Genomic DNA, 19,564 nt, shown 5'->3' with positions numbered 1-19,564 from the left:
TGCAAACTTGCTCCTTTTTCTGTCAGCTCGGCTCTCGACGGCCTTTCCTTTGCTTTGGGACCGTTGACGTTGTGGTTCCTGGGGGCGTGTGCATTGACACGACTGCCTGAACAGTCTTGACTTTTTTCTTCTTCTCAATGTACCTCTTTGTCTGAGGTACTTTCACGAATCGCTGAGCTCACCATTCCTCAGTTGAATCTCACAAACATTCACAGCACATCCCATATCGGCACCGGTCTTGTCCTACTATCGGTGTCCAGGGGGGTTGAGCGAGTTGCCTGCATGGCCGACATGGTCACGCCTTCGCCTTGTCGTGCTCTCCCATGGGTCAAATGGATCGCGTCCTATGTCATCAAGTGAAAACCACTCTGCATCGTTTTCTCGTACTCGTGCCATATTTGCTTCCCGTTTCCATCCGCTTCCCGCCTTCACCGTCTGTTTGCCGGCGTCCGAGACAACATATCCAAGAGCGTGCCGGGGTCAGGGTCGACTGTTATGCGCCTATAATCGGAGAGAAGGCGTGCGAGATCAGACCTTGGAAGCGAGAGACGAAAATGAAAATATTGAACAAGTGAAGCCGTGAAACAGACCGGTGAGTGTTGGGAGCCGGACAGGGAAGGCAGCGCACTCATAGAAGACAATAGGGCGCAAGTTGGGAGAATTCGGCATCCGAACCGAGTGTCGAGTTACACAAAAGACGTGGAGAAAAGAATGGACAGGGGCATGATGAACTTTTTGTGCCGCCTACTCCAGCGTCTTATCGTGCCCCCTTATTTTCCCCTTCCCTCTTGCCCCTCACATACATGTTACCCGACGTGGTACAGCCCTGGTGTGTTTTTGCTTCCATTTTGCTTCGCTTCTTTCTCTTCTTCAGCGTCTTTCGCTTTTGTTGCTGTTGCCCTGGATTTTCCATGGCGTTCCTGTCTTGTGAGCTGCTTGTACTACCAAACCATCCTTTCTCTCTCCCTATCTCTTCATCCTGCCACGTCTGCTTTATGCAGGGCACCTCAAATCTCGCTTCAGATAGCCTTCGGTCTTCGGTGTTTATCTGTTCTGTCCAGTACCCTAGTTTTCCTTTCTCTTTCTGCCCGGCTGCAGGATCCTTGTTACAGACGAGCTGCACATCTCGGGGCGAAGGAGGAGAGACAAAGACATACCAGTTGGGGATGAGAATGACTAAACATTTCATTGTCCACCGTCAGCAAGATTCAATGCAGTTTGGCTGCCGTAGCAAGTGCAAAACGACAGAGGGGAGGCAGGTAGAGGCGAAGTGACTCTTTGTTAACGCGTATGAACAGTGTGTGCCGTATGTGCAGCACAAAACATGAGCAGGTGATGAGATCATACAGCGGTCTGCCTGCCGATGCCCGTCCTAGTGTTACGACGACAGGATGATGAGAGTGATTACCAGTGACTCAACACCCGAAAGACCCTCACTCGGTCGGCCATTCAGTTGAGCAGCTCTGTATTTTTTAAAAATAATTGTTTGAGAAATAACGGCCGACATGGGCCCGACATGGAGCGGGAGACGGACGAGAAAGAAACAAAGGACGAGAAAGGACATAAAACACGAAAATGACGACAGATACGACTCGTCTCGGAAACGACAATGGCGGCACATAGTACCGGTGAGCCTACGGAGAGGGTAGCCAAGCATGAAGCATCAAAAGTGACCTGTCACCAGCTCGGGCACCAGCTCGGGCGTCACGTTTCTGTTGTTCTTTGATTGATTTTATGAGGTTTGCGCACCGTTTCTCGGAAAGAGGCGGTGAGGTCTGTCCGTTTTCGGTTTGCAAACGTCGCACAAGCTTCAGCGACCATGAAGGAAGAAGGCAGTCGACCAGGCAAACCGTTGTTGACACTTGACTCCTGTCAATACGACCATACCTCCCACCCTCTGCTCCCTCTGGCAGTCTTCGCGCTCAAAGGGACATCAAGGTTGCAAGTGAGACATTTGGATAGTAGGTCGGTGAGGGACAATATATTGAGTACTACCTCTCTCTGCCATCGTTGTGCTGCCGTCTCCTTCCCAGATATGCACCTTTCCTTCTGCACACCTCCCCCATGGTCTGAGACACAGCTCAGCGAGTATGGAGCACCCGATTCACCGCCTCGTTTAGAAGGGCGGGACGTGCAGAAGGGAGCAAAAAAAGGAAGTAGAAAACAAGTCGGCAGGGTCGTGTCGAGCTCGACGGCCGTCTGTTGGTGGCTGATATGAAACCAATACGAAGGTCGTGGTGCAGAAGTGCAAACGTGCGGGACCAGCTTGTGCTCCAATCCCGCTGAAGGCATCAATTTATTTTCCAAATTATGCGGTTGGCTTGCTTTGGCATCGATCACCAACCGTCTTGTCAAGTGCCTGCCAATGCGTTCGATATCCAGTCTTCATACTTTGAAGAGGAAGCTCGTATTAATGAGTTGCTTGCCGCGACAAAATAATAACAAATAAATGATGTATATTTGTAAACAAAAGCAGTCTGCGTACGTGCACCCAAAAGAACTAAACTATCACCTTTCAGATATTATTTTGTATTTTACGTATCAAAAAAAAAAAAAAAAAAAAAAAAAATAAAGGTGACAGCAAGTAAGACATATCATTTATGTGTTCTCATTTCGTCCGCTACAATAAACAAAATTATCACTATGATCTTACTTATTCCTAACCAAACGAAAACCTAGTAGTAATTAATAAGATAAAACAAATGCCAGTGTCAGACGAGATTGGCAGGGCTTGATATCGGACATTGTAATATTCACAACGTACATGTTGAACTCGGCTCTAGGCTCAGGTCGAGTCGCGGAGACAAGATCCTGAGTCGACATAGCCACACTGAGAACTGTTTAAAACCTGTGTCGCCTTCCAAAAGAAGATCATTTTGGATGGGTAGAAGCCATTGTAAATTTCCCATGTATTGAAGCTAACTCCTGCCTTGCCCAATAACACAAAATGCAATAGAGTGGACAAAACGGACAAAAAGGACAAAGTAGAGTACACGTTCACAGGTTTCAGAGTTTATCAACACGACGCAAGGAACTGGCTTTGCAATGGTACAGACGAGGAATAGCAAGACAAAACGAGCGCAATGACAAAGGACGAAACAAAAGAAAAAGAAGCAGAAGCAGTAGCGGAAGCGGAAGCTAGCGTAAGGAGTCAAACAAAACTCCACGGATGTGACAGATCAAGGAAATATAAAAGAGCGTGCGCGCAGATGGGCCTACAAAGGCCGCTCCTCTCTTCGTTGCTCAATGGCTGTTCGGGCAGCAGCATGTCGGTTGCATATCCCAATTTCGTGATCCCATCTTGCACGAACTGGATTAGACGACATCGCCTCGAGACGAAGGACTGAAGAGGAGGACGATCGCAGTCGACAAGTGGACCGTTGCTCCATTACAGAGCCAGGTTGTAGGCGTACTCGTCCTCCATGTTCTGGCTGACCCAAAGAATAACGGAGCTGCAGGTGTTAGCACGGGACGACATGTAGAAAACGGGGCAAAAAGGCAAGGCACCAAAGACAAGAAAACAATAAAGCATCAAAACAACAAAACATCAAAACAACAAAACATCAAAACATCAAAACATCAAAACATCAAAACATCAAAACAACAAAACACGTACCTCAGACCAACCAGGCCGTTGGCCACAACGTTCTCAATGCCCATGCCCAGCATCGGCATCGCCACCTTGGGCACAATGTACTTGAGCACAAAGATGCACACGCCGCCCGCCATGCCGCCCGCCAGGCTGGCAAATCCCAGGAACAGCACCACGCGCGCCTGCCACGCCACGCCGCCGCCGCCGCCGCCCATGCCGATGCCCGAGTACCCAATGTTGTCCGACGCCAGCCGCGCCTTTTCCACCGAGTTGATAATCAGCATGCCCAGGCTGCTGCACATGAGCGGCAGCCAGTCGACAAACGAGACGTGCACGTCCGAGCCGTTCTTGGGGCTCTTGGACCACACGGCCGCATCGAGCATGACGTAAAAGGCGAGCGAGTAGAGCGCGCCCGAGGCATAGACGCCGGCGTTGCGGGCCCAGACGCTGCTGGCCCACTGCGGCCACTGGAACTTCCAGAGCCGATCCTCGTCGTAGGACATTGTGAGAGAGCGAGGGAGAGAGTGGGTATATGGTTGGGAGGAGCGACAGACAGTCCGATTGCGACCGTGGGACGCCGATGGGTTCGATGAGGCAGACGGACGACAAAAGGACGACAAAATATCCTTGCGGAGGACGACGACTTGGTTATCGCTCGGGGCGTCTCGAAACACTAGCGAGGGAATGAAGCTCGGTGGACCGTACACGAGCTGGGGTTTTTAATGCTTCGCCGTAGCAAAGCGATTGTAGACCGGCGGGGTGGTGTCGTCGAGCGGTTGCGATGATCGTTGTGGTTGCGGCAATGGTGATGCTTTCCTAGGAAATCGGGGGGAGGCTGACAGGCATGACGGAAGCTCTGGACCAAAAGCGCCTGCTGCATGCACGAGACCGGCGGGGCCTTGTTTTGCGCCTGCCTGGGCCCACTGTTTTGGCGCTGCTCTCAGCCACAGTATGAGTGGCTGGGTGGATGCCACGTGACCATGGTACCAACGCAACCCCAACGTTATCTCACCACGACCTTTGTGCATACTGTGGATTGAATTCACTTGGATATACTACTGAGCTGAAGCAGTGAGTAGAGACATGATTGCCATGTGCAATGTACTTTCATAGACATTGTTATCTCACATGGTACGATAGAAAGATTTTTGGCGAGTTGAAAATAAAGTGAAATACCATTATCAAAGTTTGGACATCTGTGAATAAATAGACAGTTGATTACCATGGAAAAGAAGGTAAAAAAAGAGCAAACATAACGTGCATCGCCGAATTAAAATCCACTCCCAGCTTTCTCGTCATTCTTCCTTCTTCCCTTGCTGTCTTTCCCCGCTTGCTCGTTGTCTCACTGTTTCAATGCGTGCATGAGGGCATGATTCGCTAAGGACGAGAAAACAAAAAGGCCGAAACAAGTGCAAAATAGTCATTGCTCGGAACGAAGTCATTGCCGTGCGTTTCTTTTAATGGCATACATGAAAGAACCGCCTATTTGGACACGCCGTGTCGTGTTTCTGTGGTTAGCGGTCGGTGTGAGATTCGGAAAGATTGAAAAAGCCGCAGTCGTAAGAATAGAGGGCGAGTGAAGAGAGAGAGAGAGACAAAAAGTTGAGAGAATATGAGAGGATATGAGGACGATGCAAAAGATGAAAAACATGACAAGATGTGTAAAGACAATGCCGCCAATACCCTTCTTTTTCTTTTTGCATTAAATACAAGCCTGACGCCGTAATAAACTCCTATCCAAAGTCAAGCTGGTGGTATCGCGTCTGTACGGTCGCTCTGCTCCGCGTATGGATGGGTATAGAGTGAGAGAGATTCAGAAAGAGAGAGAGAGAGAGAGAAACAGAGATCAAGGCCACGAGCTCACGGACGCGAAGCTCGGAGCATGTGATGGTGTCAATCAAGACCTCTAAATCTCAATCGTCTTCATCGCATCCTCGGCCTCCGACTCCACCGTAGCCTGCTTGCCCTTGCCCTTGTTGGACTTCGCCGCCGGTGCGTTCTCGTCGTTTTCGGCCTCCGCGACAGAGTCCGTGGCAGTTGCGTCGGCAACATTCGTTGTCACAGATAAGTCCGGCTTTGCCGCAGGAGGCGCAGGAGTCGCTCGTGGTGTTGTGGCCTCGACCAGTGTTTCTGACTCTTCGCCCGTAGGCAGGACCATGTTGAGCTCGGGCAGGGACGTCTCCTCTGTAACGCGCGCTAATGGGCTCAGTTTGCTGTTGGCGTATCCAGGGCGGCTGGGACTAGCCAACGGAGAGTTGACGTTGAGGCGCTGGAGCGGCCGGCCGCGGTCAGAGGGGCGAGCGTCTGTGGGGCTGGCGTATGGTGAACTGGTTGGCGAGCCATTGGCGACCGGGACGACGGTTCTCCGCTTGTTGGCGCGGCGGTTGTGCTTCTGGTCCATCCGCCAGCGCAGGATGTCCATGTAGGGGGGCTCCACGCGTGCGCTCTTGAACTCGCGCAGCTTCAGCTCGCTGGTGTCCTCGTCGATAAACCACTTGCCGCTGCTCAGGTCGTCGGCAACGAGGGCCACAAAATGGGCCCACGACCGTGCGACGACATACTTGGTGTCGTAGTCGCGGCCAAACATAATGACCTGGCCCCAGATGCCGCGAGGACCAGGCGCAAGGTCGATGGCCAGGTTGTTTCCGCCCCAGTCGCGAGCCAAGGGGATCCAGGCCGGGTGCGCGTAGGCCTTCTGGATGGCGCCGGGCGGCACGCTCTGCTGGCGGGACAGGAGATCCTGTCTCCAAGTCGAGCTCGTGCCGTTGCTCGCAACCGAAGGGGCCGACCTTGATGAAGATGCCTCGCCGTGATCAACGCTGCTTCGGGCACTACCGCTGGCTCTGGGGGTACCATCGTCAAATTGGTCCAACGACTTTAACGGGGACGGCCGGGCAGCATCAACAGCAGCAGCAGCAGCGGCGGCGGCCGAAAGGTATTCCGTGTTGACCTTGCGCCATTGGTCCCGCTCCTGGACGATCTCCTCGCAATCGAGCAGCATGCATCCGAAGATGATACCGGTCGGGTTACCGCCGCGCTCCTGACCGTCGTGCTGCTGAAGAGACTCGCGGACGTCGTTGGGAAGCGAGCAGTCGAGAACGTGCTCCAACTCGTTGAGGTCGTTGTTCGTGCAGCCTTCGCAGAGCTGGTCAAACAGCTCCGGGTAGTTCTCCTCGGCCCACTTGTCTATCCGGCGCCACGAGCTGGCAACTGGAGGGGCTGGTGGCAGGCCGTCCTGGAACGACTGCATGGGAATCTCGCCCGTGGGACTCTGCATCTCAAAGCCTTCACCCATTTGGCTCTGGCGCCGGGCGCTTTCGGACCGGGCGCCAGGTGAGTAGGGAGCGCTGTTGTTCTGGGGAATGCGGGGACTCGCAGCGCCTGGGCGAGATGTTGGGCTCATGACGCGGTCCAGGGGATTTTGGGAGTAGTCAGAGTATGGCGACGAAACGTCGTGGCGCGATTCAGAGGCCGTGGCCACCGTCGCCAGGCCGCTCATCTGGCCGTTTTCTGGGTTGAGAGGCACATGCTGGCCGGTGCGGTAGGGCGAGTTAAAGGTAGAGTCTAAAAGCAGAGAAAGCAGGTCCAAGTTAGTCAAACACCCCTATTTCGGAGATGAATGTAAAAAATGAGCAAAATATGTAGGAAAGGACATACGTCTGTCATTGCTGGTCATGGTATGCCAGAAAGACTTGAATGCGGATCTGGAGTAGTGGGCAGAGGCCGTCGGTCAGTATCTGTACTCGGTCCAACTCTTCTTTCGGTGGGTATCTCATTCTGGCGCCCAACTTGGCGCTCCAACTACCAGCAACTGGCGGAGGCTGTACTCACGTAAACATGGCGGGCACGAGAGTGATGTTGGCTGTGACAGCCAACGGACAAATGGGAAAATGGAAAGAAGGAGGAGGCCGTGCCTGGGGCCGGGCTGAGCTCGAATGCAAACGCGATCAATCGTCTACAGATTCTGGTCGGAGGACGGCAGCGGCTGTACAGCTTGTTTCGATAAGAATACAATGACAAAGCGACAATCGTCCAGCCGTGAGATAACGAGAGCAGGAGGAGGCTGATACGAGACGGGGTGAAGATGGGCGGCACAGGGGGGGCGGATGATGTCGTTTGCCGCTCGTTCGTTGCTCCCTTTGCTGCGGGTGGTTCGGGGACGGGAAGGCAGGCCGTCTAACTGCTGGAGAACTTATGGATAGATTGAGAACAAGAGGATGCCAATAGGAAATGCTCCTGGAGAACGAGCGTGTCGTCACGAGTCGCGGTCTGCGAAGCGAAGCACCTTCGAAGAGGATTCTGGCCGTTGGTGATGCGTCGCGGTGAAAGGACTGTGCCGGGCGAGCGAGTGACTAGAGACGCGCGCACAGGTAATGTGGGCGAACGGGAGACGGTCGTCGGGGGGTTGTGCCAACGCCTAGGTGAAAAGAAACTGAAAAACAAAAACAAAAAAAAGAAAAGGAAATGGAAAGACAATCGTAGAAGCGAAAAAATGAACGTGGACAAGAAAGATCTAGAAAGGTATGTCGCACCGCAAAAGAAAGAGGTAACAAGAGATGCCAGAACAAGAAAGAACAAGGACCGAAAGTGGACAAAGGGGGGAAGGGGTGGAAAATAGGAGTCGCGAATTAAAAATTCGATTAGGGAAAGAGAAACCAGGTACAACATACAAACACCAGGTACAGCAGGACCAGGGCCACAGGGCCTGATATGGCAGGAGAGGGGCCGTAATTCTAATGAAAGCCCCCTTTCGTGGGGCGACAAGGAAAGCGCGACTGGTGACGGGGGGGCGTGGAGCGTGGTGGAGGGCCGTAGGAGCGTAGCTTCCTCCTGGTTCTATGGTTGGCAGGTTCTGGGCCGCTTGTTCAGCTTTGTTCCTGTTTTTGGCGGAGTAGCGGCGATTTTAGTGGCTGAGGAACTCTTGGCAGAAGTCGGAATGTGCGCATAGAAGCTTATTGCGCAACGACTCACGCTACTGACTACTTGCACAGCCGCAGTTTTGTGGTCGCTGGCGTCAGATACTGTGCAGAACAACGTGCCTCAGTCACGTTCCTGGGCCTAGTTTCCAGCGGTTGCTCAGTAGCTGCAAGCGGCCGCCCGTCGTGCGGATGGACACCAAACAACCGCGAATAAGCAGGCCACGCAAAGTCAACAAAGCGCTTGTGCACGTCTTGGCTGAAGGCGGCCTTGATAAAAAAGACGTCCACGAAGCGAGCTAGCGGACGAGGGACGATTCATGTAAGGGACAGACGGCCTTGTGGACCGAAAATGTGCGGCATAGGGCTCTGAGCGTTGACGAGGGATATGGAGATACGCCGATATGGAAATATGGAGATAGAGAGATATGGAATAATGGAGATATGCAGGGCTGGCTCAACTGGCAGGATCTGGAACAGACAAGATTGCAGCGCGTTTTGGGTGGACGGGGCTTGATTTGGTGGCATACGTATGCTGCGTATGCCTCACTACATAGCACGCAGTTACGACGTAGTTTCTTGTTATTTGGTGAGGTGTATGTTGTACAAAATGGCATACTCGCATAGTGTCATAAGCAGAGCACCGTCCCTCCCTTCTGTCTGGGCACGGTATGGACGCGAGCCAAGTTGTGTGTCTGGGAAGCTGCGGCCCATGTTGCACGGAAGGATTGCACTTTCCCAATATCAGGCTCCTGGAACATCCCCTGTAATTAACATGGGCATTGCATCACGGCAAAAGAACAGGGCACCAAGGAGAACGTTGGACACGGGACAAACGTCATCACTTTTGGTCGAGTAGTCCGTGCGAGGCGAATAACATACATAATTGTTCGTCGGGTGTCCTTTTATATGCACGAATATGTCGCATGTCATAATGTCATAATGTGGAATCGAGATCGCACCTCGTTCTTTCCTTGCGTTTGCACGCAAAGCACTTTCCGTGCCTGAATTGTGGCTTGGGGACAAATTGATTAAAGGCGCAAGGAACAGATAAGAAACTTGACCAGAAGAGCCAGAAAAGGAAAGAACGCAAGGCACGCGAGGCAAGGAAAGGAAAGAGAGGCACTGCGGCGAAACACACCGACCGGCCCCCACAGGCTCCTGCCATTTCAAGTTCTTTTCCCTTTTCCACTTTATCATTCCCTAAATCCCATCGTCAACGATCAACCTCTCCTGAATATGGCCTACGAATTGCCTCAATTGCTCGCCAAGTTACCAACCCAATCGTTCCGCGAACCGGCATCCTCCGCACGCATCTCTGCTCGCTCGGTCTCGACCTGTGATCCGTCCCCACAACACCTCACCGCGCCGCACTAATAAGCACACCGTCGTCAACTACCCCTGGACGCTATCGACACTTTTCTGCAGTGGACGTGGTGCGAATCTCCTTTTTCTTTCTTTTAGTTCTTTGTCCCCTCCTCGGGAAAAGCTCCCAGCGAATGGCAGCACTCTTTATGTTGTGCGGTGGATTGGAGATCACGGTACTTTTTGTTGGCGGTGGGCCTGTGGGCTAGATCGCATATTCGTAGTCCTCGATTGGTTTGTTCAAACGAACAGGTCTCTAAAAGCAAAAGCTTGACCCGGTTTGACACGTCTTCTGCCTTTGACGGCCTTCTGATTTCCTTCCTCCCTGAGCTCCCCCGTCCAGGGGGCGATCCATTATTTTTCTTCACAGTCTTGTCCGTCCTTCTCGTCCGGAATGAGAGCTACGCACGGTGTGCAAGACAACGTGACAGCGGAACACTACACAAGGTAGCTGGGCAAGCAGGACGAAGAACTATACGGTGTACGTACAGGACGACAATCGGTGGTCCAAGAAGCAGGAAAACAGTAGGGAAAGACTGAGGGTGAGAAAAGTATTACGACATGAGTATGTCGTACATCAGTGACGGGGCTCACGCGCTGAACATGTCTCCATTCTTCACCAAATGACACCACTAGAGACATCCTCAACGCGTACCGGTTTTGCCCAAACCAGTATTCGTCGGCGGCGGACGGAGTCCAGAACTCGACAAGCGACCAAAGGCCGGGGGGGCTGTCGCCTGCATGTCTTTACATATATATTTCGCGGCAGCTGCAATTAAACCTGACCCACACAATCTCATTGGCAGTTGCAGAATGGACTGTGTCTCTTTTGATGGTCCAAGACACATCCGTGCCGGGCTGAGCTGGACAATGAGGACGCGACAGTTCAGATGGATGGATGGACTGTTGTCAGCACCGAAACGTCCCAGCTGCAACGTAGTAGGGAAGCAAGTGCCAACTGACGACAACACCGTGGAGTAAATGCGTCTTACTGTGTGCGGGTTCTGCCGCAAGCCACAGAAATGCTCTGGTGCCAGGTCTGTGCGCAACGGAAGCGTGATCTGGACCAGTCTGCCGTCACCAAATGACCACACAACATTGATACTACGATGCCTGTCATACTTCTTCATACAGCTTGCACGACGTCTGGTTTCAACACAGTCTCTTGTTGCAAGGCAATTCCACTTTCGATCAAGACAATTAACTCTCCTTATTATCATACAGCTTCATATGTCTCCCTAGGTTGCCAATAATAAATCAAAAACGCCCCAAGATGCAGCCAGATCCTCTTCCCGTTTTTTTTAAAAAAGAATTCACCTGTAAATGGCAAACGACTCAAAACGGGAGCCAAAGTACAAAACGGCCTCAAAGATAAACTCCACGGTCCCTGAAATCAATAATTTGTTTAAGTGCGTGTGCGACTTCGCACAGCGTCTTCAATGACACACCCACTCCGCAAACACGCACCACCGAGCTGTGCGGTCGGCCAGCACCAGGCCGCGCCACACGCCACGCTCACTGCACTTGATGATCGTCTCCCACGTGCCACCGTCGGCCGGCTCGTCCTCGCCAAGCCCACCGCCCATGGCCGCCGAACGGCCTCCAACGCCGATGCCATTGGTCTTGCTGCGATCCTCCTTGCGCATCAGACGCAGGATCTTGCCGCCGGGCGTCTGGATCGCGAGCTTCGCCGGCTTCTTCGCGCTCCCGCTGCCACTGCTGCTGCTGCTGCCACTGACGCTCCCCGCCGGAATCGTGTTGTTCAGCTGGTTGCTGCCGGTCATGCTCGAGAGCATGCTCATTGCCGATGACGGGCGCGCAAAGGGCGAGGGCGACGGAGCTCTGTTCTGCGGGATGATGGGTGTAGCGCCACCGACCGAGCTCGGGTGCTGCCGAATGGCAAACACAAACGTGTTGTTGAGTGCCAGGCGTTGGCACTGTGGCTGCACCACATAAATGTCGTGCCGTTGCGCGTGCGGCGTCGGATGACGTGTCACAAACTCGTAGCTCGGGTTATCCCCCGTATGGACGACCGGCAGCGAGAAGGCCAGCGGGTGCGGGATGTCCTTGATACTATGCATCAGACCCCGGCGGCCCGCGTACACCTTGAGAATGCCGGTGCCTTCGTCACCAGGAAGCACGGCCTTCACCGTGTACCGCTTGATGCCACCAGCAATCCAGTCGGCCTGGGCCAGGGCCCGCTTCTTGAGAACATCGCCACTCTCAAAGTAGTCGCCGTCCGCGTCTCTCGACAGGGCACGCACCTCAATCTCGGCAGCCACTTCGACGTCTTCGGGTACGCTGAACCGAATGTGCACCATCTCGAGGTCCTCAATGCGCAGCAGAGATGTGTTGAAGTCCATCAGCTGGAGTCCGTTGCGGAAGTAGGGTGGGCCAGCACACGGCAGGTTCTGAAGGATCTCGTGCGCAACAGGCGGGCACAGGTGCTGTTGTGTGTGATGCTCCGGAATGTGCGTGTAACAAGCCTCGCTCGGCTGCACGAGGAACCACCAAGGATCGGCCGTGGTACTGCTGCCGCCGCCGCTCAGGTACTGAGAGCGGCGGGGAAATGACGGACTGGCCAAGCAGGTGTCCATGATCCGCCACTCGTTGTCGACTAGGACAGCATTCCACCAGTGGTTTGCGCGTGGCATGATGCCCAGCTCGGGGATATCGCCTGGCGCTTTCAAGTAGCCACGGACCACCTCGCACGGCAAGCTGGCCGCCGCGCACATCTCAGCCACGAGCACGGCGTACTCCTCAGCACAGCCTCGCTTGGACTGGATGACCTTCCGCGTGTCCATGCCCCCCTCACCAACATCGCCCATCTCGTAGTCGTCCTCCCATACAATCTTCTCGGACACCCACGTGAAGATGGCGCGCAGACGCTGCACATCACTCCGGTACGGGCGACACACATACGTTGTGGCCAGCGTAATGGCTGTCGTCATGGGCGGGAGGCTGCTGATGAAGCGCGAGTTCTTGTCGACTTGGCTCAGGTTCAGAGCACCGTAGTTGGTGGGCTCCGCCACGGGCATACCGTCGGCCCCTTCGTCGCCTTCGATCGTGTTGTAGAGCTCATCAACGGGATCGAGCGTCGGGTAGTCGAGCATCTGGCATCGGTCACGCCGTTCGTTTCGCTCAATCCGGCTCAGCGAGTTGGAACGGTTCACATCTCGCCGGACCTGCACCCAATCCACGCCGTTTCCGCCACCAGCGGCTCCCAGGCCCATCTCCTTAGCGGCATCGCGGCCGTAGCTCACAGAAAAGGGCGATGCCAGACTGTTCATCGGCGATGACTGAGAATAATTGTGGCTTCCGACACCACTGATGCCCGTGTTTCCAAATCCAGTCATGGCGATGGAGCCACGGCTGCTAGCCACACCGGTCTTTGCGGACTCAATCATCTTTTTGAAGATGTTGCTTTTCTTAACTGTCGACTTGGGCTGTGTAAGTCCGCCAATGCCCGAGAGACCGCCGAGACCGCCGAGATCATCGCCACCGCTGTGGAAACCGATCTGAGATTTAGACCGGAGCCGGTTTGCCGCATTGTTCTGCTGGTAGTCGGACGCATGGCTGCTGTGGTAGGTGACGCCGGTAAACGGGGAGTCAGGCCGATCTCCGTCCCACTCTCTCATTCCCAACGCGCTCTGGGCACGGCTCTGGTTCTTGCGGGCGAGACTGCCTGCGCTCGTAGCACTAAAGGCACTGGCCGATGCACCGCTCATGAGACTGCGGTTTGTGCTCTGGGTATTGGTGCTGCTGTTGGTGGTCGTGCTGCGGTTGCCAGCAGATGCATTGGTGGAGTTCGTCTTCGTCGTGAACGTGCGGTTGAGAACCTGGCGGCCAACATCATAAGCCGATCGCCGATGGCGCAACTGCTGCTGCTTGAACGAGTCCATATCATCGTCTCCACCAAACCCACGACTGCCTCCGCCACCCATAGACGACTTGGGCCGCTCAAAGAGACCGGGAGCCTTGGGAGGCGGCATGGGCGCACCATTGTCGGCATACGACTCGTCGAACTCGGGCTGTTGGTGTTGCTGGTGCATGCTTCGCAGCCGTGATTCCATTCGCTCGACATAATTACTGAGCTGTGGCAGCTGCTGCTTGTCTTCGTGCTGGCTAGAGCCATAGCCGTTGTCCTGGGACGAGTCTCCACTGCCACTGCCGCTGTAAGTCTCGTAGCCTTCGTCGACAGGTTGCGGTATGCCCATGGACGTTTGCGGCCGCATCTGTTCTTTGCGCTGAGCTCGTCTGGAGCGCTGGTTGACAGTATCAAACGACTCCGGTGACCACGCATCAAAGGCTACGGGCACTGGCTCGGGCGTTCTTGCATTGTCCCGTGACATCCCAAGAGCATCGAGTTGCTCAATCACGCCGTCCATGGCTTCCCGTAGCGGTGACGGTGTCAGTCCCGACTCAACAGGACCTGGAGAGGGGACAGGTGACGGCACGCGTGGTGTGTGGTATCCTGCAACAGAGTGGTGGCTATTGTAAGACATATTGGAGCCATGACGTTCAAGCCCGTGCATGTTGCCCATCATCCCTGTTCCACGGTTTTCATATGAGCCGGTCGAGTCTTGTCTGCTGATAGCATGGCGATGGGGAGGTGGCGGTGGTGGAGGTGAGTCCAATTGCTCAGTCGAGCTCGAGGGCCGGTATGGCTGATAGACCTTCTCATCCGGCGGTGTCGGTTGGCGAAACTGCTGCAACGGCATAGGTGGCGCTGGTGACGGCTGCCGCGAGGGGATATGTTGATGGTGATAGTGTTGTGCAGGTGATGGTGAAGGAAGTGGTGGTTGCTGCTGTTGCTGGTGGAAAAGCGGCTGGTGATGAGGCTCGGGATTCTGGTAACTATTCATGCGCGTGTTTGGCGATGGTGACCTAGAGCCGCCGCCGTATCCCAGGGCCTGATGGTAGGGTGATGGGCTCGGCACGCGTGCAATGCTACTGTTGCGCACGCTGCCGTTGGCACTGCCTTGTCGGAAACCGTTGACATGGCCAGTGCCTTTGCGTACGCCATTGCCGCTGTTGCTACCCGTACTTCCAGTCGAGGTCGCTGACGTTTCCCTAGAACGTGAGGATCCGGGCTTGTAGATCTCGGGTTGTTTGGCGGTTGTATAGTGTGGTGCCTTGGCGTATGCTTCAAAGGGTTTCCGGAACGTCTTTGACTTTTGAGGTGTGTTTTTAGGGCTCGGGGTGTTGCCGGCGGGCGGCAGCGGGCTCGTGGAGCGCGTGACGGGACGAAAATCGGGGGGCAGCAGCTCGACAAAGTTGGAAGGAAAAGCACCGACCATGCGGCGGTCACGGAACAGCCGGCCGGTCCACCAGCTGCCATCACCGGCGTTGAGGCACTCGATCAGGTCGCCCTCCATGAATCCGAGGTCGCGTTTTGACTGGCAAGTTAGCAAGACGAGCAGCAAACAGGAGCAACAATGCAAAGGGAGTATAGTGAGCGAGCATACCTCGCCTCCCCAAGAGTAGACTGCTCTGCACCAGCACGGAAACCGCGTGGGAAGCGGCGGGGGTGCTGGCACCGTCATGATGGCGGTGGCAGACGAAAAGCGAAGGGTCTGGTGTCGTCGACAGTTTCGGGGTAGATCGCAGACGTAGATGTGTAGGTGATGGAGGCAGAGAAAGCAGTTCCAGGTCGAGGATGTGTCGCTTTTCGAGACGAAAGGGTCGTTTCGTGATGTTCAGTACAGTCGAAAACAAGACGTGGCAGAGTTGGAGGAGAGAGCAAGGTACAGAGTACTGTTGACCACCGGAAAACCAGATTTTGAAACGGCGACAAAGCTTGCGTTAACCGATTTGTGACGGAGGATTTGCGAAAGAAGACAATTGCAGCGTGGAAGCGATCCAGAGTCGAGAAATGCAAAAATAACAAGACACGGAAAAGATCATAGCAGGGCCACGATATAGCACGAGCGACGGTTCGGAGAGGCAGGAGCGATGAGAGACTGCCTGGCATGAAGGAAGGGACGTTGTGCCGTCGTCGTGTGTGCTTTCCCTGTTTGGTGGGCTGGCGTTAGTGTGTAGCCTGGTCGGCAGGGACGGACTGCGTTGGCGAGGAAAGCACAGGTGGGTATTTTGATCGTGTTGCCCAGCAACGCGGCAGCTGCCCCTGGGCGCTGGGATTGTCGCGCGACCCCACCTTGGCCAGGCCATAGGGCGGCCCGCGTGCTTGGGCGCACTAATGCGGAAACAGCGACCCCGGGCTTCAATTTGTAGGTAAGCGATCCAGTTTACTTGGAGACGTGAATGGCACGGTGCCTCGATGCCTTCTTTCTATTTCTGGCCACAGTCACACTGTATTCTTCGCAACGACCAATTTTTTCGTCTCAATATTAAAACTCTCAATGCGATGCGCCACGAGACGACTGCCATATACACGAGACACAAGACACGAGCCGAGGCAGCGCCAGCATAGGCGTTCCGGACATTGTATGCGCCTCCGTTCCACCAGGCACGAAGCTGCGACGTGTCTCTCGTTCCTTTATTGCCGTGGGCCATACATCGAGACATCTTGCGATATTGAGAAAAGGGCTAATTGTCTTTCGTCTTTTCCACCTCTTGTTAGATTCGCCCATAATCGCTAGTGTTGTGCTTAAAGAGCTGAGCTTTTTTTTGTTTGCTTTGGCGGACGCCGTTCTGCTAACCCAATGTCGCCGCTACTAATACAATCCAGCACGCCATCCTGTTCCTCAAAACAACAAGAACTTGTCGTCCATATGGTCTTCGCCTGCGCATCTGCGCACCACACGTCTGGCCGAAAAGCTGATAATCTTATGGCCAGATTATGAACCGGAGAGCCCGGGCTGTCAAGCGACCCGGCGAGCCGTCGGAGCCTGCCCTTCTGCCCAGTGTCATTATGCATCATTGAGTGCATCATCGCGACGTACATCATCATGCTCCCATTTCGAGGAATGATACAGCCTGAATCGCGCCTTATCAAACGAGGAATCAGATTGTCAACAGTGTTCCTTGGCATGCATCCTCCCAGTGAGCTGGCCAAGGCGAGGATACAAAAGGTGGTTATGAATGGAGCTATAGGATCCATGAATCGGAGATGCGAAATACATCTGTTTACAAGGCAGGTATCTCAAGGAAATAGTCAGCACTCTCTCCCGGAAGCCATGAATCGGCGCCTCTGGTCGTTAGGAATGGCTTCGTCGAGGCAGATGTCGCTATCGCCAGGCACCTCACGGAGTCAGGCAATTCACTGGCGCAAGATGGCGTTATCATGGCGCTACCCACTTACAGCTGTGGGCGACACTGAATCCAGCACCACCAATTCAGTTCTGCCAAACACGCTCACAACATCGCACTAAATGAATTGCCTATTGCACATCCAATGATGCGACACGGCCGAGCATGACCGATGCTCCTGCGCTTGGGAATGCGAGGCTGTTACAAGCTAATATAGTCGTCTGGAGCTGCTGTCCAGTATCACATCCAGCGGACAGTCCTGCCCGATCATGCAGCTCTTGACGAGTGTCGAGACCAAGACGGAAGAAAACGATCAGAGATTGGTCCACGTGAAGACCACCCTTCGTTGAGTCTACATTGTGGTTTGTTTTTATACCGGGCGGCACCATAACGTCCGCCAACGCTGCTTGATGCCCGTCTTCCGACTACAGCCTTAGTCTGCCACACCTGTCGTCGTTTATATCGCGGAGTCGTTATCGACACCAGATTGTGCTTTATGACGCGACAAATAAGACCTCGCACCTCACGCGGAGGGATGCGGGGATGCTGCCTCTCAAATGCTCGGGCATTTCCATCATGTTTGTTCCTATCGCTCGCTTATGGCTCCGGGACAGCTCCGGGTGCAAGATGACAGTCACCGAGTGGTGTGCTGCTTGGCCTGGTGATGTGCGTGATGTGTTGCCGACGACGGCGCCGGTTTGCAGGAGTGATGGAAGCATGCATGGCTGTGGAGGGTGCTAGCCTCGGGGTATAAAGATGTCCATGTCGACGTGTCTAGATGATGTTTCCTTTCCACTTTCCAGGAACAACGAAGCAACAGTCAAGACACTCTACTCTTCTACTATACGTCTTTCTTTCATATATTTTCGCTTTTCATCTTCACACAATGGCTCCTCCCGCTGCTGATGTCGATCTCGACATTGCACCTGCGCCCTATGTCATCCCGACCAAGGCCGTGAGCGGCTCCAAGCTCGCCGAGCCTCTGGTCTCGTCGGGCTCCCTGGACAGCTACGAACAGTTTGACGTGACCAACGTCATCGGCCACGAGTTCCCCACCCTGCAGCTCAGCGAGATCCTTGGTGACGACCAGAAACTGCGCGACCTGGCCATCCTGGTCTCGCAGCGCGGCGTCGTCTTTTTCCGCAACCAGGACCTGAACATTGACGACCAAAAGATCCTGGGCCAGAAGCTGGGCGAGCTCACGGGCAAGCCCGAGACGTCCAAGCTGCATCGCCACGCGCTGTCCAACAGCAAGCGCGGCATTGCTGTCGACGAGAATGGCAAGCTCGACGACGAGGTATCGGTCATCTCGTCGGAGCAGAACCGCAAGTACTACAAGGACCGCTTCACGTCGTCGTCCAAGCAGCTTGCGGGCGTCGGCTGGCACGCCGACATCACGTTTGAGCGCGTCCCCTCGGACTACGCCATCCTCAAGATTACGCAGCCGCCCGAGGACGTCGGTGGCGACACTCTGTGGGCATCGGGCTACGAGCTGTACGACCGCCTGTCGCCGCCGATCCAGAAGCTGGTCGACGGCCTGACGGCGACACACTACCAGCCCAACTTTGTCAAGGTCAAGGAGGCGTTCGACCTTGAGCTGATCGACACGGACCGTGGCGCGCCCGACAACACCGGCCTCGACTTCAAGGCCGAGCACCCGGTGGTGCGCACCAACCCGGTCACCGGCTGGAAGAGCCTGTTTGGCGCCGCTCACCAGGTCGAGGCTGGCTGGATCAACGGCGTCTCGGCCCGCGAGAGCGAAATTCTCAAGACTTACTGTACGTCTGTTTCTATTTCTCTGCGTTGACTGCTTTCTCTGTCTTCTCTGTCTCTCTCCTTCCCTCGAGCGTATTTACCGAGCGCAACACTAACACACAGCAGTCCTCCAACTCATCACCGACAACCACGACCTGCAGGTGCGCTTCAAGTGGAACAAGAACGACCTGGCCATCTGGGACAACCGCTCCGTCTTCCACACCGCCACGTTTGACTACTCGGGCAAGCGCCAGGGCAACCGCGTCGTGTCGCTTGGCGAGAAGCCGTACTTTGACCCGGCCTCCAAGTCGCGCCGCGAGGCCCTGGGCCTGCTGTAAAGGCTGGGTGAAGCAAGGCATACAGCAGTAGCTAGAATGCATTGAACAGTTTCTCTATACGGCGTGTGCGTCTTGCGTGTGACCCAACTCAAACATGGTGGCAGTGTGTACGAGATGGCAACGGAGCTATACGCCATGGTAGCCCAGTAACACCAACTGTAGAATTCCGACGATGTGCAAAGTGCACTCCTGATCAAAAAAGGCCACGATGGATAAGACGGAGATGGCAACCATGTTGCAAGGACTTTTGTATAAATATGTAACCTAGCGTCTGGTGTGCCTGTTGTTTACATATTATCTCTTAAGCGCCTTTGTGACTTCAACGCAGTAGAACTCTGCATCGGGTTAGAGCTTCCCCACGGAATGGCTGGAACGAGTGTGTGGCG

General features: G+C 54.5%; 4 protein-coding genes across 4 annotated transcripts; 1 reads left to right on the top strand and 3 right to left on the bottom strand.

Moving 5' to 3' along the window:
• Positions 1 to 3,388: 3,388 nt before the first annotated feature.
• On the bottom strand, positions 3,389 to 4,095 carry SPSK_00171 (upf0220 domain containing protein; the record flags this gene model as incomplete). The annotated part of the gene is made up of 2 exons (XM_016727151.1): positions 3,389 to 3,452; positions 3,617 to 4,095. 2 exons carry the CDS (start codon positions 4,093 to 4,095, stop codon positions 3,389 to 3,391), a joined length of 543 nt encoding a protein of 180 aa, XP_016586429.1.
• A 1,403-nt stretch (positions 4,096 to 5,498) lies between these two features.
• Positions 5,499 to 7,268, bottom strand: SPSK_00111 (uncharacterized protein; the record flags this gene model as incomplete). Its single annotated transcript, XM_016727091.1, has 2 exons — positions 5,499 to 7,156; positions 7,250 to 7,268. The coding sequence occupies 2 exons, from the start codon at positions 7,266 to 7,268 to the stop codon at positions 5,499 to 5,501; spliced, it is 1,677 nt and encodes a 558-aa protein (XP_016586428.1).
• Positions 7,269 to 11,309: 4,041 nt separating this feature from the next.
• On the bottom strand, positions 11,310 to 15,419 carry SPSK_00072 (SH3 domain protein (Cyk3); the record flags this gene model as incomplete). Its single annotated transcript, XM_016727052.1, has 2 exons — positions 11,310 to 15,272; positions 15,342 to 15,419. 2 exons carry the CDS (start codon positions 15,417 to 15,419, stop codon positions 11,310 to 11,312), a joined length of 4,041 nt encoding a protein of 1,346 aa, XP_016586427.1.
• A 2,552-nt stretch (positions 15,420 to 17,971) lies between these two features.
• Positions 17,972 to 19,178, top strand: SPSK_00140 (taurine catabolism dioxygenase TauD, TfdA family protein; the record flags this gene model as incomplete). The annotated part of the gene is made up of 2 exons (XM_016727120.1): positions 17,972 to 18,863; positions 18,967 to 19,178. The coding sequence occupies 2 exons, from the start codon at positions 17,972 to 17,974 to the stop codon at positions 19,176 to 19,178; spliced, it is 1,104 nt and encodes a 367-aa protein (XP_016586426.1).
• Between the last annotated feature and the right edge of the window lie 386 nt (positions 19,179 to 19,564).

This window comes from Sporothrix schenckii, assembly GCF_000961545.1.
Source record: "Sporothrix schenckii 1099-18 chromosome Unknown Cont46, whole genome shotgun sequence".
In the NCBI taxonomy this organism is placed as follows: Eukaryota; Fungi; Ascomycota; class Sordariomycetes; order Ophiostomatales; family Ophiostomataceae; genus Sporothrix; species Sporothrix schenckii.
Note: the sequence above shows the minus strand (reverse complement) of the source record. Positions and strands in the feature narration are given on the sequence as shown.